The sequence below is a fragment of the Bombina bombina genome, chromosome 4 (assembly GCF_027579735.1).
Source record: "Bombina bombina isolate aBomBom1 chromosome 4, aBomBom1.pri, whole genome shotgun sequence".
NCBI lineage: Eukaryota > Metazoa > Chordata > Amphibia > Anura > Bombinatoridae > Bombina > Bombina bombina.
Window position 1 is genome coordinate 689,054,052 of NC_069502.1, and position 26,690 is coordinate 689,080,741.

At 37.7% G+C, this 26,690-nt stretch overlaps 1 protein-coding gene across 1 annotated transcript in view; it reads right to left on the reverse strand.

The window, feature by feature from the left end:
* The window catches only part of SLC22A16 (solute carrier family 22 member 16), a 288,147-nt gene that overhangs the window by 197,555 nt on the left and 63,902 nt on the right, over positions 1–26,690 (reverse strand). Inside the window, exon 2 of the mRNA XM_053710857.1 lies at positions 1,500–1,976. Coding sequence (XP_053566832.1) covers positions 1,500–1,976 — 477 coding nt within the window. The remainder of the gene's footprint in view (positions 1–1,499; positions 1,977–26,690) is intronic.

The following is a 26,690-nucleotide window of genomic DNA, read 5'->3' on the forward strand; positions in this document are numbered from 1 at the left end:
TCAAGCATGTGCAACTGTTTTACCATGTATGGCCTAGTATCCATTGAGGTGGTAATGTTTGGAAACTGGTGGTAACATAAGAAATCTCTATAGACTTTAATGGAGATAAATGATTTTACCACTAGTTTCCACAATTTACCACGTCAATAGAAACAAGGCCTATGTTGGCTCTACAGCAGTGTTTCTCAACCTTCAGTCCTCAGGACCCTTAAAGGCACACTGAACCCAATTTTTTTCTTTTGTGATTCAGATAGAGCATGCAATTTTAAGCAACTTTCTAATGAACTCCTATTATCAAATTTTCTTTATTCTCTTGGTATGTTTATTTGAAAAGCAAGAATGTAAGTTTAGATGCCAGCCCATTTTTGGTGAACAACCTGGGATGTCCTTGCTGAATGGACAGCAGCAATAAACAAGTGCTGTCCATGGTTCTGAACCAACAAATTGCTCGATCCTTAGGTTAGATGCCTTCTTTTTCAAATAAAGATAGCAAAAGAACAAAGAAAAAAATGATAATAGAAGTAAATTAGAAAGTTGCTTAAAATTACATGCTCTGTCTGAATCATGAAAGAAAAAAATTGGGTTCAGTGTCCCTTTAAAGGGACATGAAACCTAAAAAAAATTATTTCATGATTCAGATAGAGAATACAATTTTAAACAACTTTCCAATTTACTTCTATTATTTAATTTGCTTCCTTCTCTTGTTATCCTTTTCTGAAAGGTCTATCTAGGCAAGCTCAGAAGCAGCAGAGAACCTAGGTTCTAGCTGTTGATTGGTGGCTGAATATATATATATCGATTGTGATTGGTTTACCCATAAGTTCAGTTAGAAACCATTAGTGCATTACTGCTTCTTCAACAAATGATACCAAGAGAATGAAAAAAATAGATAATAGATGTAAATTAGAAAGTTGTTTAAAATTGTATTTTCTATCTGAATCATGAGAGAAAAAATTTGGGTTTCATGTCCCTTTAACAGGCCACATATTTATTATATCTTAACTAAAGCACAGGTGAAATAATCAGCTGATCAGTAACCATGGTTACTAACCTGCTCTCACCCTTCAGATGGTTATTTCACCTGTGCTCTAGTTAAAATATAATAAAAATCTGGCGTGTTAAGGGTCCTGAGGACTGGAGTTAAGAAACACTGCTATAAGGCATGTGTGTCCATTAACATTTATTTTTAACCCAGTGCTCAAGTTGTTGACATTTTAAGTGTTATTGTTCCTAAGGTTTTCTTAAGGATAACTAAAGAAAATCTATATTCTCAGCCATGAATGTATGTAATGTGATCTAACTGATATTATTTCCTAATTGTATTTGCTAATTTAGACGTACTCACCTCTGATTACCAAAATAAAAACCCTTTTTTTTACAATTTTACACAAACAAAATATTTTGTTTTTAATACGACTTTTAAATTTAAAGAAGCACTGCATAGAATAGTTAAAAATCTTTTTCAAATACCATAAGTGCATGCATGTTTTATACTGTACCTGTCCGCAATATCACCAAAAATCACAGCACCAATAAGGACTCCGAACATAAAGGTTGGCTGAGATAGTTTTGCAAGCCATTCTCTATCACAGACTAAGTCCCACTCTGTAACTATACTGCTTTCCAGATTGGTGTGATCATAGAGGAACCCATCAGAACATGAAAACAAAGTCTTATTCCCCTCATACTCATATGTGACATTATATGTGTCTTCCCGCTTGAAACGATTACATTGATTAAGTTCCCAGATTTCTCCATTCTCCTGCTGCACAACAAGATAAGCTTTGGATGACGACCACAGTCCCCAGATATTGTTTATATTTGTGGTGGATGCATTTAAGAGGAGTACATTGCTGATGTTTCCTGGAGGGTTGCAAATGTACTTTGGGGTAATTGCAATAAACACAGATGCCAAATAATGGATACCACAAGAGATAGCTTGGAAAGCAGATGCAAAGTATATGCAAGCTTGAAACCTGTGTGGGGGGGAAAAAAATGATATATCATTTAGAATTCAGAACACACAAAAAAATGAAACTTTACATACATACACTAAAATAAAGTGCTTTTTCCATACCAGCTGGTTACCCTCTAAGCATTAACAGTGGCACAACCCTATCAATCACAAGTTGTGTCCTGTTCAGGAAATGCAAGGCTAGCAGGTACTGAGCTGAACTTTTGCAGGGGTCAAATACATAACTATCTAAGGTCAGGAATGCAAAAACTAGATGCTCTAACACAGTGTTTCTCAACTGCTGTCCTCATATTCCCCTAACAGGCCAGATTTTCCTTATATCTTAACTAGAGCACAGGTGAAATAATCAGTTGATGGGTGAGAGCAGGTTAGTAACCATGGTTACTGATCAGATTAATATTTCACTTGTTCTCTAATAAGATTTAATGAAAATCCGGACTGTTAGGAGTACTTGAGAACTGGAGTTGAAAAACACTGCTCACAATCAGTTGGCCATGGTTGTAAGAATATTTAGGCATAGATAGTTGTAAAAAGGCAACAGGGCAGAACTAAAACTGAAAAAAGCTGGATGGTTGGGAGCTCTGCATTAATTCCATTGCTGAAGCCTTTCCCTGGAAGGGGATTAGGAGACACATACATTCAAATAGAATGCTCAGAAATGAAGTTTTTGCATGATTTGTCTCCATACTGATGTTTTTTGGATAACTGGGCACTAAGAGAGAGTGACAGAGAGAGACTGCTTCTTTCTCACTGAGTTGAATATAAAGCTCAGGGCTTAAAGGGACATGAAACTCGAAAATTGTCCTTCATGATTCAGATAAAGTTTACAATTTTAAACAACTTTCCAATTTACTTTTGTTATCTATTATGCTCAGTTCTCATGGAATCCTTTGTTTAAAATTATACCTAAGTAGGCTCCGGTGGTGGGAGCTAGTTAATGATTGGTGGCTGCACATATATGCCTCTTGGCATTGGCTTACCAATGTTTTCAGCTAGCTCTCAGTAGTCCATTGCTGCTCCTTCAACAAAGAATACCAAGAAAATTAACCCCTTAAGGACCAGCGACGTACCCTGTATGTCGCTGGCCTTTTTTTGGGACTTGATTGTTTTATAGCGCGGTCTTTCCACCAGCATTGAGACTGCTCTATCCCACAAAGCCTGCTGGAGGGAGGGCATTAATAGTGTGTTCTTGCTAGACTTGTGCTATTATGTCCTGAAAAACCCCTTAACGACCAGTGACATACAGGGTACATTGTGGTCATTAAGGGGTTAAGCAAAATGGATAACAGAAGTAAATTGGGACATTGTTTAAAATTGCTTGCTCTTTATGAATTATGAAAGAAAGGGTTTTTTTTTTTGTTTTTTTTATTGAGGTTTAATTCAGAGTTTACAGACAATGCCTTTCAGTACATTCAATATACACATTTGTTTCAGATTATACAGCAATAACACCATAATATACATAACATAACTCCATGGCATTGTTAAAAAAGGAAAGAAGATCAATAAACAACATGCTTGCTCTTAAGTTGGTTTGTCTTCTAGATGGCACCAGGGGCCACTTTTGGACCTCCCTGTATTGCAGATGACATGAAGCTACAGAAGACAATTATAAACCATATGGGGCCACTCTTGGGTCCCAGCTGATAAACCTCTATTTTAAGTTTTCATAGATTTTAAAACGGACATATGAACAAATTAGATAAATTTAGAGTACTAAAACAGACTAAGAACAATAATGTTAGTGGTATACATCATAATAGAAGTTATCTGTTATTGGCACAGCTATGAATAATATTAAAGAAATGAGGTGATTTTAGAATAGAAGGTGTCAACTAGGTGGAATAATGCTAGCGTACACTGTTGTATGTTATACATTTTCTGTGCTGACCTACTTTGAAAAAGGGACAGTCATAGGACTTATCATATAATAATCAGACAGGGGAAAAAACGAGTAAAAAGGATTACTTGTATGAGCAACCTCAGTTCAAATCTAAATTCATTTCCTATGTGCTACTAACTGTAAATGCTAGTTGTATAGGTATGTGCGTGGTGCATCACCCCGGCCGCAGGCAATGCAGCACCCCACACTGAGTTTACCGTAGCAATAAAATAGACATTTTGCAAAAATATGCCTTGAGGTCATTTGAGAGAAAAACTTCTATGAAGCTGCAAATACTGTCATTAGGCAACAGCTAGGGGAGGAAAATAAAAAGAAGAAGAATACAACCTATGGGATAATAATAAGAGACTTCCCCATCTTGCCCTGACTGAATAAAACTGTGCAGGGCAAGTGCATTAGTGGGCTACAATAAAGGGAAGCAGCTAAATTGAATTTAGTAGGGTGGTCTGAATATCAATAGCAATAGATTGTGTGAAGTAATATGCACCTTTATGCTTAATTACAGTTATAGAAAGAGGCTAGAGCATATATACAGTCATAGAAGAAAAAGCGCAAATATAAAATTTCACTAAAATAAACAGGCCATCCTATATACAGTCCTAGATGAGAGGGCACAAATATAGAAATTTACTAGAACAGGCAAGTCATACTGAACAATATAAATGCTGAAAATAGCAACAGAAAAACTTGTAACCGTAACTGGATGGGTGTAAATACAGTACTGAACATAATTCTAGCTAAACCCACCAGCCTAGCCTATTCCAGTACGAGTCCTTTTGCCAAAGTCATGTTTGCTAGATACTTGCCGAGTAGCCCATAGCCCGAGCCTTACATAGGCAGTAACAATGAGGTAGTGTCTCTGAATACTGTTCCAAGTTGCCAACCTTGCCACGGTGTAACAGGAGGGTTTCCAGCCTAATAGAGTCAACTCAAGTCCCCCAAATTTTGCATATGAATCTCCACAGTCTCTGGGCAATCGTTCTGCAGGGGTTCTCTTAGCCGCTGAAGAGAACTGCGATCTTAGCCTCCTATCGTCTCGGCTCAGGACTGAGCTCTCAGCAAGGGCTCTCTCCGTGGTAAGCAGAGAGATTGGATGGGCCTCTGTTATGCCGGTGCTGCTAATCCCCATGTAGGTTGCGTCTCCTAAAATTACTTGGTCGGTAATACCTTCTGCAAACGTCCCAACAGTAGTTACCGATCCCGGAACAATGATAGGTATGCAGCACTGGGGCCCCAGAGTGCTACCGCTAACATGTGTCGTTAGAACAGATCCGGGCGGCGCAGATTGCTGGGGTATACTGAGAGCTCCAGGCTTGACTGTTGCCATTAACGTTTCTTCTAAGGCAGTATAATGAGCTGCTAAAAGGCCCCTCAATGCTTCCATAAAGGCAATAACATCCTCCGCGTCCATGATGGTACTGTATGTAGATGCAAGTCAGCACCCTGAATAAAATCATGCAGGTGTACACACTCTTGTGCTTTATAATATTGCAGTGAGTGGTGAGGTAACACTGCGTCCTAACGACAGGCCCCCAAAGGGCACCCGCCGGGGGGTCTTAATGGTGGTAACAATCCTCACAAATTGGAAGCCTGGTTGTAGTTGTAAGATATGGAAGCCACGCGGTAGGTAAATTGGCCACCACTCCTATAAGTTCAAAGTGAAGCTCCGGTCTCAAGTCAAGAAGGTTACACCCTGCATTAAATTTAGCTTCATCAGCTATTAGACCAAAGTCCAGGGTATATTTAGGTAGCTTTGCAGGGTTCATCTCTTCCATAAGTAGCAGATAAAGACATTTATAATACAACCAGAGTCAGAGCAGACAAATTATGCGGCCATTCCCGGGCACTCCAGGCTCCGCCCATGAAAGAAAGGTTTTGAGTTTCATGTCCCTTTGATTAACCTGGGTCAGCTGTATTAATTAACTCTACAACAATTTTTTATTTATTTTTTAAACTTAGACCCAGACAAAAACTTTAGGAGTCATAATGTTTCTCAGTGAACATATTAAATATATTATCTATAAAAGAATGAAAACTATGGACTAGAAATTCACATGTATGATTATAAGAGATTTTGCTCCCATGTAACATAACAAATTAACGGCTAGATTTAGAGTTTTGTCGGTAACGACCCGTGTAGCTAACGCTGGCGTTTTTTCTCCTGCACCTTTTAAATACCGCTGGTATTTAGAGTTCACAGAAGGGCTGCGTTAGGCTCCAAAAAGGGAGCGTAGAGCATATTTACCGCCACTGCAACTCTCAATACCAGCGGTGCTTACAGACGCGGCCAGCTTCAAAAACGTGCTCGTGCACGATTCCCCCATAGAAAACAATGGGGCAGTTTGAGCTGAAAAAAAACCTAACACCTGCAAAAAAGCAGCGTTCAGCTCCTAACGCAGCCCCATTGTTTCCTATGGGGAAACACTTTCTAAGTCTGCACCTAACACTCTAACATGTACCCCGAGTCTAAACACCCCTAACCTTACACTTATTAACCACTAATCTGCCGCCCCCGCTATCGCTGACCCCTGCATATTTTTTTTAACCCCTAATCTGCCGCTCCGTACACCGCCGCAACCTACATTATACCTATGTACCCCTAATCTGCTGCCCCTAACACCGCCGACCCCTAAATTATATTTATTAACCCCAAATCTGCCCCCCACAACGTCGCCGCCAGCTACCTACAATAATTAACCCCTAATCTGCCGACCGGGCCTCACCGCTACTATAATAAATGTATTAACCCCTAATCCACCTCACTAACCCTATAATAAATAGTATTAACCCCTAATCTGCCCTCCCTAACATCGCTGACACCTAACTTCAAGTATTAACCCCTAATCTGCCGACCGGACCTCACTGCTACTATAATAAATGTATTAACCCCTAAAGCTAAGTCTAACCCTAACACTAACACCCCCCTAACTTAAATATAATTTAAATCTAACGAAATAAATTAACTCTTATTAAATAAATTATTCCTATTTAAAGCTAAATACTTACCTGTAAAATAAACCCTAATATAGCTACAATATAAATTATAATTACATTGTAGCTATTTTAGGAATAATATTTATTTTACAGGCAACTTTGTAATTATTTTAACCAGGTACAATAGCTATTAAATAGTTAATAACTATTTAATAGCTACCTAGTTAAAATAATTACAAAATTACCTGTAAACTAAATCCTAACCTAAGTTACAATTAAACCTAACACTACACTATCAATAAATTAATTAAATAAAATACCTACAATTATCTACAATTAAATCTAACACTACACTATCAATAAATTAATTAAATAAAATACCTACAAATAAATACAAATAAATACACTAACTAAAGTACAAAAAATAAAAAAAGCTAAGTTACAAAAAATAAAAAAATTAATTACAAACATAATAAAAATATTACAACAATTTTAAGCTAATTACACCTACTCTAAGCCCCCTAATAAAATAACAAAGCCCCCCAAAATAAAAAAAATGCCCTACCCTATTCTAAAATTAAAATAGAAAACCTCTTTTACCTTACCAGCCCTTAAATGGCCTTTTGCGGGGCATGCCCCAAAGAATTCAGCTCTTTTGCCTGGAAAAAAAACATACAATACCCCCCCAACATTACAACCCACCACCCACATACCCCTAATCTAACCCAAACCCCCCTTAAATAAACCTAACACTAAGTCCCTGAAGATCTTCCTACCTTATCTACACCACACCGGGTATCTATCACTGATCCGTCCAGGCTCCGAAATCTTCATCCAAGCCCAAGCAGGGGCTGGAGATCCATCATCCGGCTGAAGTCTTCTATCAAGCGGCAAGAAGAAGTCCAGAAGAGGCTCCAAAGTCTTCATCCTATCCGGGCAGAAGAGGAGATCCGGACCGGCAACCATCTTCATCCAAGCGGCATCTTCTATCTTCATCCGATGACGAGCGGCTCCATCTTGAAGACCTCCGGCACGGATCCATCCTCTTCTTCCGACGTCCTAAGTCCGAATTAAGGTTCCTTTAAATGACGTCATCCAATATGGCGTCCCTCGAATTCCGATTGGCTGATAGGATTCTATCAGCCAATCGGAATTAAGGTAGGAAAAATCTGATTGGCTGATGGAATCAGCCAATCAGATTCAAGTTCAATCCGATTGGCTGATCCAATCAGCCAATCAGATTGAGCTCGCATTCTATTGGCTGATCGGAACAGCCAATAGAATGTGAGCTCAATCTGATTGGCTGATTCAATCAGTCAATCAGATTTTCCCTACCTTAACTCCGATTGGCTGATAGAATCCTATCAGCCAATCGGAATTCGAGGGACGCCATCTTGGATGCCGTCATTTAAAGGAACCTTCATTCGGACTTAGGACGTCGGAAGAAGAGGATGGATCCGCGCCGGAGGTCTTCAAGATGGAGCCGCTTGTCATCGGATGAAGATAGAAGATGCCGCTTGGATGAAGATGGTTGCCGGTCCGGATCTCCTCTTCTGCCCGGATAGGATGAAGACTTTGGAGCCTCTTCTGGACTTCTTCTTGCCGCTTGATAGAAGACTTCAGCCGGATGATGGATCTCCAGCCCCCGCTTGGGCTTGGATGAAGATTTCGGAGCCTGGACGGATCGGTGATAGATACCCGGTGTGGTGAAGATAAGGTAGGAAGATCTTCAGGGGCTTAGTGTTAGGTTTATTTAAGGGGGGTTTGGGTTAGATTAGGGGTATGTGGGTGGTGGGTTGTAATGTTGGGGGGGGTATTGTATGTTTTTTTTTCCAGGCAAAAGAGCTGAATTCTTTGGGGCATGCCCCTCAAAAGGCCCTTTTAAGGGCTGGTAAGGTAAAAGAGATTTTCTATTTTAATTTTAGAATAGGGTAGGGCATTATTTTATTTTGGGGGGCTTTGTTATTTTATTAGGGGGCTTAGAGTAGGTGTAATTAGCTTAAAATTGTTGTAATATTTTTATTATGTTTGTAATTAATTTTTTTATTTTTTGTAACTTAGCTTTTTTTATTTTTTGTACTTTAGTTAGTTTATTTAATTGTATTTATTTGGTGGTATTTCATGTAATTAATTTATTGATAGTGTAGTGTTAGGTTTAATTGTAACTTAGGTTAGGATTTATTTTACAGGTAATTTTGTAATTATTTTAACTAGGTAGCTATTAAATAGTTCTTAACTATTTAATAGCTATTGTACCTGGTTAAAATAAATACAAAGTTGCCTGTAAAATAAATATAAATCCTAAAATAGCTACAATATAATTATTATTTATATTGTAGCTACATTAGGGTTTATTTTACAGGTAAGTATTTAGCTTTAAATAGGAATAATTTATTTAATAAGAGTTAATTTATTTCGTTAGATTTAAATTATATTTAACTTAGGGGGGTGTTAGGGTTAGAATTAGCTTTAGGGGTTAATACATTTATTATAGTAGCGGTGAGGTCCGGTCGGCAGATTAGGGGTTAATACTTGAAGTTAGGTGTCGGCGATGTTAGGGAGGGCAGATTAGGGGTTAATACTATTTATTATAGGGTTATTGAGGCGGGAGTGAGGCGGATTAGGGGTTAATAACTTTATTAAAGTAGCGGTGAGGTCCGGTCGGCAGATTAGGGGTTAATAATTGTAGGTAAGGTAGCAGCGACGTTGGTGGCGGCAGATTAGGGGTTAATAAATATAATATAGGGGTCGGCGGTGTTAGGGGCAGCAGATTAGGGGTACATAGGGATAACGTAGGTTGCGGCGGTGTGCGGTCGGCAGATTAGGGGTTAAAAATTTTTATTAGAGTGGCGGCGATGTGGGGGGGCCTCGGTTTAGGGGTACATAGGTAGTTTATGGGTGTTAGTGTACTTTAGAGCACAGTAGTTAAGAGCTTTATGAACCGGCGTTAGCCCATAAAGCTCTTAACTCCTGACTTTTTTCTGCGGCTGGAGTTTTGTCGGTAGAGGCTCTACCGCTCACTTCAGCCAAGACTCTAAATACCGGCGTTAGAAAGATCCCATTGAAAAGATAGGATACGCAATTGGCGTAGGGGGATCTGCGGTATGGAAAAGTCGCGGCTGGAAAGTGAGCGTTAGACCCTTACCTACACGACTCTAAATACCAGCGGTAGCCCAAAACCAGCGTTAGGAGCCTCTAACGCTGGTTTTGACGGCTAACGCCAAACTCTAAATCTAGCCGTAAGTCAAAACCACCATTACACCATCACATATAAGTATGAACACTGGAAAACAAGATCATTATTAGACAAGCCAAAATAACAAACACAATTTCAACAAAGTGTTTACTTGCTGTTATCAATCAGCCACCAGTCTACACTTTGCTGCAGATCACCAGCCAGGTCTCTCCCTGACTAGTATCTTTTCTTCCTTTTATTCCCTTTTTGCGCTCTCATCTGTGACTTCATGACAAAAGAGATAGCCAAGACTGAGATAGTAGACAGTGGACTTACTTTAAAGGAAGATGCAATAGAGAACATTTTTGAGTGCAAGGCTCATTTTTCTGGTTATCATGGAGACCTAGCTGGCGTCCTGTATTTGTCAAGCCCCAATATATGTAATAATTCATATTTTGTAGACAAACGTAAAACAAGTAATACAATTAATAAAAGCAAAACAAATTTATATAAAAATATAGGTGATACCACTGAATTTCAAACAAAAAGATGTGGTATATTTTTTCTAAATTTAAATACATATTAATTTAAAAATATCAATTCTCTTGACAATGCACTTTCCTTTTTATTGCCTGATTTTAATCTGAAAATGTATTGCTTCCACTCCAAATTAAAGTAATAGGAAAGTCAAAATTAAACTTGCATGATTCAGATAGAGCATGTAATTTTAAGACACTTTTAAATTCACTTCTATTTTCAAATGTGCTTTGCTCTCTTAGCATCCCTTGTTGAAAAAGAATATGCACATATCCTACACTAGTGGGAGCTAGCTGCTGATTGGTGCCTGCTCACATTTGTCTCTTGTGATTGGCTAACTAGATGTGTTCAGCTAGCTGCCAGTAGTGCAATGCTGTTCTTTCAGCAAAGGATCATATGATAATTAAGCACGTTTGACAATAGAACCAAATTGGAAATTGTATGTTCTATCAAAATCATGAAAGAAAATTATGGGTTTACTGTCACTTTAAAGATAGAGTATTATGTCCTGGGGAAATCGCAAACTAGGTCTTGCAATAGTACTGAAAAAGGGAAACTCGCACACGAGAATGCAGTATAATAATAACAGTGTTAATTGTTAACTTACTGCAATACCATAATTCAGTAATCAGCTGATGCAGCAAGGCAGTGCTTAGACTAAATGCATTACTTATCTTCAGGTTTCAACTAAGGCATAAATATCTGCACAGGCAGAGGAGTGCAGCTACATTCAGTGTCATCATTAAGTGGGACACACAGAGCAGATTTCACTGGTGCTAATGTCTGAGATTTCTCTCCAAGATGTTGCCCAGAACTCTCCTGCCCCCTCTCAGCATTTCTAATAATTAAAATACAGTTTAGCAGGCATGTCTAAAGTTATGTCAATTGTTTAGCGCGTTTAGCAAAAAATAAGAATGTTCTCATAACAATCAAATATTCTCATATTAGTATGGCAGCCTTATCTCCTTTGGAATGTGACAGCCCAATCTTTCTAGATTATAACACTGCTTAAAAACAGAACAGTATAGTAAAATACCAGTGTAACATTTCTTAAAGGCATTTCTCTTAAAGCAATATATGTGTTTTTATGTGATATATGTACAATATTATATATGTATGATTGCACTATAGACTGTATGTTGTGTGAGGAATTACTCAATATCTATCCCCTACATAGAGCATGCAATTTTAAAAAAACTTTCCAATTTACTTCCATTTTTAAATTGTGCAATGTCTTTTTATGATTTCAATTTCCAACTGAGCATGTGGAAAAGTTTGCGGTATATACATATACAAGTCCGTGATTGGCAGATGGCACATGATACAGGTAACAGGGAACGAAAGGAAACATTGAAATGTGTTTTTATTATGCATGTGTTAATTATGTAATTCTACTGTATTTTTAACAGTCCTTTAAATGCTATAGTGCATTCCGTGGAACACAGAACCCCGGGATTCCTATGTGCTACACAGTGATTGGTTTATATTAACAGGAGCTCATTTATGTATGCCCATAATTGGCCAATGTAAAGGAAGTAAGATAAACAGCATTTAAGAGATTTTTCAGGGCTGTGCCATGTGACTGTAAAATTATATATTTTTTTCTAGCAAAATAACAGGTATTTATGTATACATGTCTATATATTTGTATACTGTACATGTGTATTTGTGTTTATATGTTTAAATATGTACTGTATGTATACAAATATTCTTTTGAGCAATTCCCAGTCAAATACCTTTAAACATGCAATATAATTTGTATTTTTATTTTTAATATGATTCAATGTGTTTTTAATTGAAATACTTGAAATTACTATAAATTATTTTTATTTTTAAATATACATTACTATATAGATCTTTATATACAATATATATCATCTCTCTATCTCTCCCTCTCCCACTCTCTATCTATCTATCTCTCTCTAGATATATAGATATATCTGTATAAACTCATATACAGTATATATATATATATATATATATATATATATATATATATATATATATATATATATATATATAGGTATATATATATATTCTACAAAAAAAGAATCAGATATATAGAAATATCTATTTAAAAATAAAAATAAAATGTTCTTCTAGTGAAGAACATTGGAAGTTAAAATATTCCTAACGCACCTTCAGCTTTAGCACAGTTGATCTAGCACAGTACCGGTTTAGTGCACGAGCGATAAATAGAAAAGAAGTCTATATGGGTAAGGGGTTAGCATGGTTGTGATATCTGAAGTCCTGAAGTTAGAGTGCCTGAGTCTTTTCACTTATAATACTCACAGTAATCTAGACGTGCTAATTCTTACAGTTAGCACTTGAGCGGAAAAAAAGATCACTCAACTTCCAATCTGGTCCTAAATATAAATACCTCCTAGCAATTGCCCTAGTAACATCTTTTTATAAATAAAATTGTATTTAAAATGAAAAACATTTTATTTTGGTAGTTGTAATATAGAAACCAATGTGTTATATTAAAGTTAAATATATACATATAAGTAATGAAAATGTGTTTTTATATTGTACTTTTAATTAAACACACACATATATATATATATATATATATATACACACACAGAATATATATATATATATATATATATATTTATATATATATATGGGTGTAGATGCACTAGGTAAATTATGGTCAATGACTAATTGTTTATGCATGAAATTTGCCTGCCCAATATGTCTCTTGGGCATTTGCAATCTTGTATTACATAAATTGTTTTATTCCTAAAACGCTTAAGATTTACATTGTCTTAGGCACGCAAGTTTCTTGAACTTTTACTGGAAAAGGTTCAAAAACGTATTTTCTAGGTAAAAGGAGCAAATTGTTAAATTTTTTCAATACAATAATTTCTACAATACACTTGTTTTAGCCCAAATTCTTAATCTAAAAGCTGCCATTATTTCAGCACCATACATACGTGTGTCCTGTGCACCAGCATTCATACATTGCACCTGTTCAGAGAGTAATTGATGGCTTGTATGATGCAAACTATAGCCGCTGACACAATACAAGACACCGCCAGGCCTCTGAACAGGCCCATGGTTTGAATGAGGATGCATAAGGAATATTTGCTGATACAAGTATATTGCCTAAATGCTTCTATTCAAAATTTAAAAACAGTCCGGCACGTTTCAGTTTTTACCATTACGTCACTTTATCTGTGGCAACATTGAAGACTTTGTAGAATTATAGGGTTCCATTTATGAAGCAGTGGATGCTGCTTTGGAGGCCCATCTTTTCAGGCTCACCTGAAAAGGAAGTTAAGAAGCAGCAGTCATAAAATCGGGATGATTGACAGCCCCTGCTAGTGGCCAATTGGCTGCCATTGAGCAGGGGACGGCATTGCACAAGCATTTCACTAGAAATGCTTGTGCAATGATAAATGCTGACAGTATATGCTGTCAGCATTTAGCGATGTTGAGCGGACATGATTCGCTGTAGCGAAACATGTCCGCTCGACTGATAGTAATTCTACCCCATAAAGTTTTTAGTAGACACAAAAAGAAAAACATGAACAACTGGGGTTAAGACATCCAAGGAAGGCTGATGGTACCTAGGACAAACCATAATGTTTCATGCATAAAATGCTTTATCTGGATTTGGACTGAAGAGTTGCTTTGAGAGGGCTATACTCAGTTCAAAGTTACAGTTTTAACCTTTGACAATGTTACTGTTGATGCAGTGGATGCAGAGTACCCTTTTAGTTTAGCTACTGGGACCAATATCCAGTACCCAAACTTTAGTCCAGATTGCCAAATAATTCTCAGAAGAGAGCACATTCAACCACAGAGCAGAATTATTTTATTCTTAAAACTTGATTTGGCTGCCTGTATGAAATATTATATTACTTATTGGCTGCAAATACTATAGTGGTGGGCTTTGTCCTTTACAATTTAGCAATGGAATTACTATTTTTTCTACTTATATAGGCAACTTTATTAAAAAGGGTGGTGAAATGGATGTTGAATTTCAGGATCCCTAAAAATAATTGGATGAAGAATCTGAAGAAAATATTAATGGTTATTTTTAAAGGTCCAGATTACATACATTCACCAGCCACTTTATTAGGTACACCTGTTCAATTGCTTAGTTACACAAATTGCCAATCACCCAATCACATGGCAGTAATTCAATGCATTTAGGCATCTAGACGTGGTGAAGACAACTTACTGAATTCATAAACTGAGCATCAGAATGGGGCAGAAAAGGGATTTAAGTGACTTTAAACGTGGCATGGTTGTTGGTGCCAGACAGACTGGTCTGAGTATTACAAAAACTGCTGAACTACTGGGATTTTCACGAACAACCATCTCTAGGGTTTACAGAGAATGGTCAGAAAAAGATAAAATATCCAGTGAGCGGCAGTTGTGTGGACGAAAATGCCTTGTTGATGTCAGAGTAGAATGGGCAGACTGGTTCTAAATGATAGAAAGGCAACAGTAACTCAAATAACCACTTATTACAACTAAGGCATGCAGAATGCCATCTCTAAATGCACAACACATCAAGCCTTGAAGTAGACGGGCTACAGCAGCAGAAGACCACACCGGGTGCCACACCTGTCAGCTAAGAACAGGAAACTGAGGCTACAATTCGAACAGGCTCATCAAAATTGGACAACAGAAGATTGGAAAAACGTTGCCTGGTCTGATGAGTCTCGATTTCAGCTACGGCATTCAGATGGTAGGGTAAGAATTTGGCGTAAACAACATGAAAGCATGGATCCATCCTGCCTTGTATCAATGGTTCAGGCTGGTGGTGTAATGGTGTGGGTGATATTTTTGGCACACTTTGGGCCCCTTTGGTACCAATTGAGCATTGTTTAAATGCCACGGCCTGGCCTACCTGAGTATTGTTGCTGACCATGTCCATCCCTTTATGACTACAGTGTACCCATCTTCTGATGGATGATTCCAGAAGGATAATGCACTATGTCACAAAGCTCAAATCATCTCAAACTGGTTTCTTGAACATGACAATGAGTTCACTGTACTCCAATGGCCTCCACAGTCACCAGATCTCAAACCAATAGAGCACCTTTGGTATGTAGTGGAATGGGAAATTCACATCATGGATGTGCAGCCGACAAATCTGAAGCAACTGCGTAATGCTATCATGTCAATATGGACCAAAATCTCTGAGGAATGTTTAAAACACCTTGTTGAATTTATGCCACAAATAATTAAAAGGCAGTTTTGAAAGCAAAAGGGGGTCCAACCCGGTACTAGCAAGGTGTACATAATAAAGTGGCCAGTGAGTGTGTGTATATATACAGTATATATATATATATATATATACTGTATATGTATATATATATATATATATATATAGAGAGAGAGAGAGAGAGAGAGAGAGAGAGAAAGAGAGAGAGAGAGAGAAAGAAAGAAAGAGAGGTACAGATATTTAAAAAAACAAAAAAAACATCAGATATATGTAGAAATACATATTTATGAATAAACAGAACATATTATTCTATGTGAAGAACATTGGAATGTGAAATATTAACATTTCATGTCGGGTTAGAGCACTTGGTTAAACGTGAATGGGTTTGTGCAACTTGTTGGGTGTTTTTTTCCCACTTTTCGTACTCCGTTGAAGTCTATGGGAATACGTTAACATGGTCACGATATTGTAACTTTTGATTTTTTGTGCGCTCCAGGTTAACGCACAAGCGAAAACTTTTTACTTTTAACTTGTAATATGCATGCAACCCGACAAGTACATAAAAATTACTTCTAGTAAAGTAAATGCGCCAGCAGGAGTGATAAATAGCCCTCCACTTGTAATATAGCCCTTAGTTAGTGGGTTTCTCACCAGTGAGTGTGCTGATAGTAAGAATAGTAATATAAGTATATTTCAGCACTACATGTCACAGGGTGAAGGGTTTCTACACCATTATCATAACTTCAGCAGAGTCTAAATAGGTGGAACATTTGTATTAGGGAATTAAGTAGAACTTTGAACCACAATGTTCAATGTAAGTGATATACATAGTAAATAAATAACCACAAAAATAGATATTTACTCAAAAGCTGCATACAATAGAAAATGACATTGAACTATTTTTAAACAAATCTTGCTTTCCAAGCAAATTGCAGTATCTGGATGCCGTCCATAACCAATGGAACAATTACTCAATGCTGTACTAACAGAAACAACATGTTACTGATTAAAATAATCTTCTACTAATTGATTCATGGTTAATTAAAAGTAATGAAGAATAAGACTGTCATCAATTTTCTGCTATACACATTTAACTACATTGCCTACGATAAAGCTGTATGTTGTAATGCTTCTCAAATCTTAAAGGGACATGGAACCCATTTTTTGTATTTTTTGTTTATTAATTAGATAGAGCATGTCATTTTAAACACCTTTCCAATTTACTTCTATTATCAAATGTTCTTCCTTCTCTAAGTATCATTTATGAAAAGCAGGGATGTTAGCTCAAGAGCGTGCACGTGTCTGCAGCACTGTACGGCAGCGATTTTGCAAGAATGATATACATTAACAAGAGCACTAGATGGCAGCACTTTTTCTTGCCATGTAGTGCTCCAGACTTGTGGACACTACCTACCTAGGTATCTCTTCAACAAAGAACATCATGGGAGCAAAGCAAATTTCCTAATTGAAGTAAATTGAAAACTTTAAAAAAAGAAATATTTATGCTCTGAATCACAAAATAAATATTTTGGGTATTATGTTCTTTTAAGTGATATTGCACTCAAAACATTTCTGTCATCCATATGAATGAGTTGCATGCAAACAGGTTGCACCCATGAAATAAATGCTGCTTCAATTTAAACTGAAACAAATACAGCTGTGTCAGTTGTGTACTTCCTGGTAATTTTACTAAAGTTAATTGGCTGATAGATATTTCCTGCTAATACTACTAATGCTCATTGGCTGATAGATACTTCCTGCTAATACCACTAAAGATCATTAGTTGATAGATACTTCCTGCTAATATTACTAATGCTCATTGGCTGATAGATACTTCCTGCTAATAATACTAATGCTCATTGGCTGATAGATACGTCCTGCTAATACTACTAATGCTCATTGGCTAATAGATACTTCTTGCAAATTTTACTAAAGCTTGTTGGCTGATAGATACTTCCTGCTAATACCACTAAAGCTCATTAGTCGATAGATACTTCCTGCTAATATTACTAATGCTCATTGGCTAATAGATACTTCCTGCTAATACTACTAAAGCTCATTAGTTAATAGATACTTCCTGCTAATACTACTAATGTTCATTGGCTGATAGATACTTCATGCTAATACTACTAATGCTAATTGGCTGATAGATACTTCCTGCTTATACTACTAATGCTCATTGGCTGATAGATACTTCCTGCAAATACTACTAATGCTCATTGGCTAATAGATACTTCCTGCTAATACTACTAATGCTCATTGGCTGATAGATACTTCCTGCTAATACTACTAATGCTCATTGGCTGATAGATACTTCTTGGTAATTTTACTAAAGCTTGTTGGCTGATAGATATTTCCTGCTAATATTACTAATGCTCATTGGCTAATAGATACTTCCTGCTAATACTACTAAAGCTCATTAGTTAATAGATAATTCCTGCTAATACTACTAATGCTCATTGGCTGATAGATAATTCCTGCTATTACTACTAATGCGCATTGGCTGATAAATACTTCATGCTAATATTACTAATGATCATTGGCGGATAGATACTTACTGCTAATACTACTAATGCTCATTGGCTAATAGATACTTACTGCTAATACTACTAAAGCTCATTAGTTGATAGATACTTCCTGCTAATATTACTAATGCTCATTGGCTGACAGATACCTCCTGCTAATACTATTAATGCTCATTGGCTAATAGATACTTCCTGCTAATACTACTAAAGCTCATTAGTTGATAGATACTTCCTGCTAATATTACTAATGCTCATTGGCGGATAGATACTTCCTGCTAAAAGTACTAATGCTCATTGGCTGATAGATAATTCCTGCTATTACTACTAATGCGCATTGGCTGATAAATACTTCATGCTAATATTACTAATGATCATTGGCGGATAGATACTTCCTGCTAATACTACTAATGCTCATTGGCTAATAGATTCTTACTGCTAATACTACTAAAGCTCATTAGTTGATAGATACGTCCTGCTAATTTTACTAAACCACATAGGCTGATAGATATTTCCTGCTAATATTACTAATGCTCATTGGCTGACAGATACTTCCTGCTAATACTACTAATGCTCATTTGCTGATAGATACTTCAACTAGATACTGGCATGTTAATTTAAATAGCTTTTACTTCATGTATATTCAGACAATCCAATGTAAAAATTTGCTTTTTCATATGTATATTTTTTTTATTACAAAGTCTCTTTAATGAGAAATTCCTCCACAGAAAATCTGCACCTCAAGTTATGACAATGCTGATTGCAAATTACTTCTCAAGATAATTTTAAATGGACAGTACATGTTTGTATTTTTGTATATGCATAATGAATATCTGCAGTTAAAACAGCATTGCAAAATATCTTTACAGACATCCCAAGTCTCCCAGAAGCTCCGGGAGTCTGTTGCATTCAAATAGCTGCTCCCTGACGCCCGCAAATCAATTGGACTATCCCGGAAATACGGCAACTAACCCATATGGTAATATTTCTTCAGCTTGTAACAGAGCGTGCATAACGATTTTTTGTGTGATGACAACACAAAACAAATCGTTATGCACGCTCTGTTACTAGGCAGTAACTAAACTGGTTGTTTAGTCTCACTGTCAGCGATCGCTTAGTTTCCGGTTGCTGGCTGCTTCATTCATTGCATTCTCATCTGTCACTGTTCCACTTCCTGTGTTGCTGTGGTAACCACCCGGTACAGCTAGTCATACTTACTACACCGAGGATTGAAGTAAGTAACGACAGCAAAATAGCAAGTTAATTGGCTGCCTGTCAAATGGAGATTAATTTTGTTCGTTGGTTTAGTGCATTTGCTTTATCCTTGGTGCCCAGAGCAATGCAAAGAAATGGCATCCTCTGGGTCTTTGTCAGCTGGGAAGTTAGTCTGGCTCACCGTAGTACTGGGGGATAGAAGTGTCACTCTTGTCCTCCTCTCCTAACTTGGCACTTGTGGGTATCTAGGGGGTGTGTGGGGGGCGCAGCATGCAGTCTGCTCTTTCCTACCCCCCCAGAACTCAGCTGTTCCAGAGTCTCTATGCTTAGACCCAGGGACACCGATACAGCTTTGCAGATCTCCTTGGCGCTGGTATTTTGCTCCGATGTAAACCTGTAAACTGCTGTTCTACTGGTAATCCCCAATACAAAGTTTTGTCTTCCTCTTGATATGCTTCTCAAGTTGTCGCTACCCTCTACAGAGCCCTAATTGCTCTTATGTTGTGCTCAGCCTCACTGCCCTTTAGACATCGGTAGCTATACTTTACCAGCCCTGTCTCTCCCTATTTCCCATAAGATTTTTTTTTTGGGGGGGGTGCGCAGTAGCTGGTGAAGCCACCTCCCTGAAATGAGTATTAGCAGGTTGGGATGTCTGTCTTTAACCAAAAATAAATGTGGTAAAAAAACATTTGCATTACTTTGCAGTCCAGGCCAAAATAAATATGTCAAATATGTTGCATGGTCAGTGTCCAAAAATATGCAGGATACAGTCTAACCTATCTGAGAGTCACATTCAGAATACTACAGGACTTCCTATTACTATTTCAGGAATACAACTATGAAATCCTAATTGGACATCAATAACTATGGGGTGCTACAGAGGTAGATTATTGAAAGTCTATAAAGTGCACTGTAAATAAAGTCCAATATAATAAGATAATGGGAACCTACATAAACATACAGTAATAATTGGCAGAATATAACCCTGTTATGTATTTGTTTATATAACTGTGCTTTTATTAAAAGTTTAAACGACTTTAAGTCAGTGCTTCTCCTTTTTTACAAGCCTGCGATCCCTCTAAGGACACATTTTGTTAGAGGCCCAGCAGTGAAGCAGTTAATAAGGCAACCACACCATGCAGTTAGCAAACAATACACAATGTTCACAGCAAGGTATAGTTTCTTTATTAACTGTTTCACTGCTGGGCCGCTCACAAAATGTGTCCTTAGAGGGAACACTAGTACCAGTTGATGCCGCGAGTAAACTAGTCTAGTAAACTAGTCGAGCGGACATAATAGTTGGAGCCGTATACAAGTTCCAGGTCCTTGGATCGGTGAGCTGAGTCACTGTGATCTGCCCCTAACAGCATATGTGGGTGCTACTCCTTTTGTGAGTACCTTTTTTTCACAGATTCAAATGGGATTTATATATTGTTAATTATTGTTAAAGGGACACTCTACCCCAGAATTGTTATTGTTTAAAAAGATAGATAATCCCTTTATTACCCATTCCAGTTTTGCATAACCAACAGTGTTATATTAATACACTTTTTACCTCTGTGATTACCTTGTATCTAAGCCTCTGCAAACTGCCCCCTAATCGCAGTTCTTTTGACAGACATGTATTTTAGGCAATAAGCGCTGACTCCTAAATAACTCCACAGGAGTGAGCACAATGTTATCTATATGACACACATGAACTAGCAGAGTCTAACTGTCAAAATGAACTCAGATAAGAGGCAGTTCAACATCTTAGAAATTAGCACATGAGCCTACCTAGGTTTAGCTTTCCACAAAGAAGAAAGGCAAATTTGATGATAAAAGAAAATTGGAAAGTTGTTTAAAATTGCATGCCCTATCTGAATCATGAACGTTTAATTTAGACTAGACTGTCCCTTTAAGCACATCTTCTTTTATTGTTTTATTTCCAGACTATTACTATTTCAGTACACCAGATCCTTATTACGTATTGTTTGTCACTTCCTGACCCAAGAGATGATTTTCATGAATTCAGGATTCCACGTCAAACTAAAAGTTGTTGTCAGAAAAAGCATGTATATATCCAGGGGTTGAACTACAATTGGTGCAGCAGGTGCAGCAGCATGAGGGCCCATAGTGCAGGGGGGGGGGGCTCATTCCTAATGCAGGGGTGCCTTTTATTTATCTATCTATCTATCTATCTATCTATCTATACTCAATACTCATTATACAGAGCAGCATGTATATTATCACTATTACTTAGTACTGAGTTACCTTTGGTGGCCCAGATTTTTTTTTTGTACCCGGGCCCTCTGTTGAGTAGGTCTGATACTGTTATATATCCACTAAAATTTTACAAAAAAATCTTATAATGACACACAAATAGCTGAGTGTGTCCCTTTCCTTTGTTGCATCTGTCACTTCTTGTGGCCTAGACAGTTTAAGAAAACTAATTTATTGTCAGTGTCCGTTCATTTCTTTTTTTTTTAGCAGTTTTAAATATTTTCTTCTATTGGGGACCAAATACAAATTCAAACACAATTTAAGCAATGTTTTTTGTGTAATAAAGTCTACTTAAAAAAATTTCCATTTATATATTTAAAAAAGAAAATTATCCAAAACCCTTTTTCGACGGATACGTTTACAAGGAAGTGATTGTGTTAATGTTTTCTGATTCAACATCAATAAGTGAATATTTGCTAGATATGTGTATATCATAATATTTGAAAATATGTGTGAATAAAGTGCTAGTGAAAAGGATCATTCTCTCATTTCATAAATTGGCCTGAAAGTCTGTTGAATTTGCTTATTCTGTTTAATGAAGGAGAATATCAGTGATACCTGGTAGCTAACCATGTCTGGTAGAACTGAAGGCCAATAACTAGAAATCATAAACTTATTAGAGCTTCTGCTTATCTTTGGAATCATAACAAATAATTTAGAGAGTAATATACAGTGATGAATGTTAATGGGCAGGTGAAATTTTAAGGTTGAACAACATCCAAGAGGCAGTGGGCAGCCTTCCAAAAAAAAAAAAGGATACATAAAATGGTTTATAGGTGAATTGACAGTGAACAGGACTGCTGATGAAAGACAAGGTTTATAGAGGCTAGAGAAGCACATTTGCTGAAGAAGATGCAGGCATACTGCTGAGAGGCAAGTAGATACTCACCGTCACTGATGCTAAACGGACTAGAAATTAAGGCTTCCTGCAAAGAAGCCACAAGATACAGGTTTGCTGCAAACACACTTGATGAGAAGTAGGGCTGCAACTAACGATTATTTTCATAATCGATTAATCGGCCGATTATTTTTTGATTAATCGACTAATCGGATAAAAAGAAAATTAATAATAGTTTTCTATGTTTTAAATAAAATCCACATAATTAGTGTTATAAATATAAACTTCAGACTAAAACTTTACATTAACACAACTGTTTCTTCAATTTTTAAGCAGCAGAGCACAGTTTTATAATTAAACAAAACCACAAACTGTTTGAAAAGAGGTAGAACTAGAAAGAGTTAGGCTATCACTGTTAATAACATTCTGTTATTCACTCTTTCAGAAACTTTTCATTACAATGCAAAAATCTCAACATGTCCACATGCTTCTGGCTAAGGCTGGTTCTCTGTTTGCAGCTATATTTCCTGCAGCAGAGAAAAGGCACTAAGATGGTGTTGAGGTGCTTGAGATGTATAAGTAGGGTTTTGCCAATTTCACCAAAGTGGGATATTTATCTTTGTTAGCTCTTCACCAATGCTAAGTGTTTTCTACCTTGGCAAGGGGCCTCTCAATAAAGTAACCCTTGACTTCATTCTAACATACAAATATCTTGAATATCTATATGCAATGGTAAATAACCAGTTATAATGTTAGGGGAAATATCTAGTCCGCTCTAAAAATAACGAATATATACTTATAAAGGTTGAATCTGGTACATAGTATCACAATTTATTAAAAATATAAAAAAACAATAAAAAACAAAATCAGAAGCGCTAAGGACTGTATATCAATAACAGGACAAAGCCTTACACATTTATTTATACAGTACATATAATCAGCAATAGCAAGCAATACGCTAATAATTGTGCAAACAGATAATAGTGCACATCAATTTAAATAACTCCCATCAATCTAGGGGCAAGGTGTAAACAACAAGCTTGGCACTATATCATGCAAAGCATAGTTCCAAATCACCAGATTTAATATAAACAATCCAAATGATGACTATTATATGTGGGTTGCACATAAGCCAGGGGTAGTTGTAAACATATACTGCATGAAGAAGTGAAAAGTAGACGTCTGTAGACGTCCTTTAGGCTAAGGACATAACCATAAAACACAATACCATATGCAGGAGTTCATTGGAGTGAAGCCGCTGGTGTTGTGCACAGACCAACTAATTGCAAACCAACTAATCGATTATGAGATTCGTTGACAACTATTTTCATAATCGATTATTATCGATTATGACGATTAGTTGTTGCAGCTCTAATGAGAAGCAGCCAGGAGATATAGACTTGCTGTTGATGAGCCAGTATACATCTGCTTGCTGAGTAGAGGCCAAGAGACAAAGGGGCCAAATTATTAAAGTGCGAGCGGACATGATCTGCCGCACATCGAAAAATGCTGAAAGAATACGCATTCGGCATTGATCATTGCACAAGCATTTCTCGTTAAATGTTTGTGCAATGCTGCCCCCTGCCCATTCGTGGCCAATCGTCCGCTAGCAGGGGGTGTCAATCAACCCGGTTGTATTTGATCAGGCTGATTGCTGACCACCGCCTCAGAGGATGAGTTAAGGAGCTGCTTCTAAACTCCTGTTTCATCATCTGGCTTCTCTCAAGCAAAACACTATTTCTGAGATCCTCTTCTTTAAGCCTTTGGGGCAGATTTATCAAGCCCCGTATGCTGCCTTATGCAGCTGTGTTTATCGGCCCTAAAGAAGAGGGTCTGAGAAATAGTGCTTTGCTTCAGAGAAGCCAGATGATATTGGCTTGTTTCAAAGAGGCAGGAGGCACATGATTGCAGTAAAGAAGCAGGAGGCATAGGCTTTCTGTGAAGAGGCATGAGGTACATAATTGGTCTGCATAGGCACTATATATAGTTTTGCTGTGAAGAGGCAGGAGGCACAGGTTTGCTGTTAAGAGGAAGGTGGCTCAGGTTTGCTGTTAAGAGGAAGGGGGCACAGGTTTGCTGTTAAGAGGAAGGGGGCACAGGTTTGCTGTTAAGAGGAAGGGGGCACAGGTTTGCTGCAAAGAGGCAGGAGTCACAGGCTTGCTGTGAGGAGACAGGGGGCACAAGCTTGCTGTGAAGAGGCAGGGGATACAGACTTGCTGTGAAGTGACAGGAGGCACATGCTTGCTGTGAAGAGACAAGAGGCATAGGTTTGCTATTAAGAAACAGGAGGCACATGCTTGCTGCAACAAGGCAGGAGGCACAGGTTTGTTGTGAAGAGGCACTAGATACAGGCTTGCTGTGAAGATGCAGGACTGGTACAGATTTGTTGTGAAGAGGCAGGAGGCACAGACTTGCTTTAATGATGCATGAGTCACAGGCTTCCATGAAGAGGCAGGAGGCACATGATTGCAGTGAAGAGGCAGGAGGCACAAGCTTGATGTGAAGAGGCAGGAGGCACAAGCTTGTTGTGAAGAGGTAGGAGGCACAGGCTTGCTGTGAAGATGTAGGAGGCACAGGCTTGCTGTGAAGAGGTAGGAGGCACAAGCTTGCTGTAAAGAGGAAGGAGGCACAGGCTTGCTGTGAAGAGGTAGGAGGCACAGGCTTGCTGTGAAGAGGTAGGAGGCACAGGCTTGCTGTGAAGAGGTAGGAGGCACAGGCTTGCTGTGAAGAGGTAGGAGGCACAAGCTTGCTGTAAAGAGGAAGGAGGCATAGGCTTGCTGTGAAGAGGTAGGAGGCACAGGCTTGCTGTGAAGAGGTAGGAGGCACAGGCTTGTTGTGAAAAGGCAGGAGGCACAGGCTTGCTGTGAAGAGGTAGGAGGCACATGCTTGCTGTGAAGAGGTAGGAGGCACAGGCTTGCTGTGAAGAGGTAGGAAGCACAAGCTTGCTGTAAAGAGGAAGGAGGCACAGGCTTGCTGTGAAGAGGTAGGAGGCACAGGCTTGCTGTGAAGAGGTAGGAGGCACAGGCTTGCTGTGTAAATGCAGGTGATACAGGTTTGCTACAGAGAAGCCTGAAGAAAAAGGCTTGCTGTAGAGGATCCAGGAGACAAAGGCTTGTCAAAGAATTAACAGGTAACACAAAAGATCAGATACATAGCTAAAGGTAAGCAATACTTCTAGGGTATTAGGGATAATTTTAGGGTAGGAATTAATTATATTGGGGATACTTTTAGAGTAGGGGTTTATTTTAAAGGGGATCATTTAAGATGGTGGTTAATCTTAGGGTAGGGGCTACTTTTTGGTGGGATACTTTTTTCATGAATATTGGCAGGGAATAATGCTAATGTTGCCTTAACAATAGTTCATCTTGCTAGACATTATTTTGTTGTTAAAATAAAATAATTTAAAAAGGACAGTAAAGCAAAATTACACTTATGATTTAGCTAGAATATGCAATTTTTTTTCCATTTTTTTTATTGATAACATTAATTAAATAACATTGATATGTCTAGTACTTGAAATTTAACAGAATCCAGTAAAAAAGAAAGAAAAGACAAAAAGAATAAGAACAATAATAATACCTATTAACATGAAAACATAATTTATGCTTACCTGATAAATTTATTTCTCTTGTAGTGTATCCAGTCCACGGATCATCCATTACTTATGGGATATTCTCCTTCCCAACAGGAAGTTGCAAGAGGATCACCCACAGTAGAGCTGCTATATAGCTCCTCCCCTAACTGCCATATCCAGTCATTCAACCGAAACAAACAGAGAAAGGAGAAACCATAGGGTGCAGTGGTGACTGTAGTTTAATTAAATTTTAGACCTGCTTTAAAATGACAGGGCGGGCCGTGGACTGGATACACTACAAGAGAAATAAATTTATCAGGTAAGCATAAATTATGTTTTCTCTTGTTAAGTGTATCCAGTCCACGGATCATCCATTACTTATGGGATACCAATACCAAAGCTAAAGTACACGGATGATGGGAGGGACAAGGCAGGGATTAAGCGGAAGGAACCACTGCCTGAAGAACCTTTCTCCCAAAAACAGCCTCCGAAGAAGCAAAAGTATCAAATTTGTAAAATTTTGAAAAAGTGTGAAGCGAAGACCAAGTCGCGGCCTTGCAAATCTGTTCA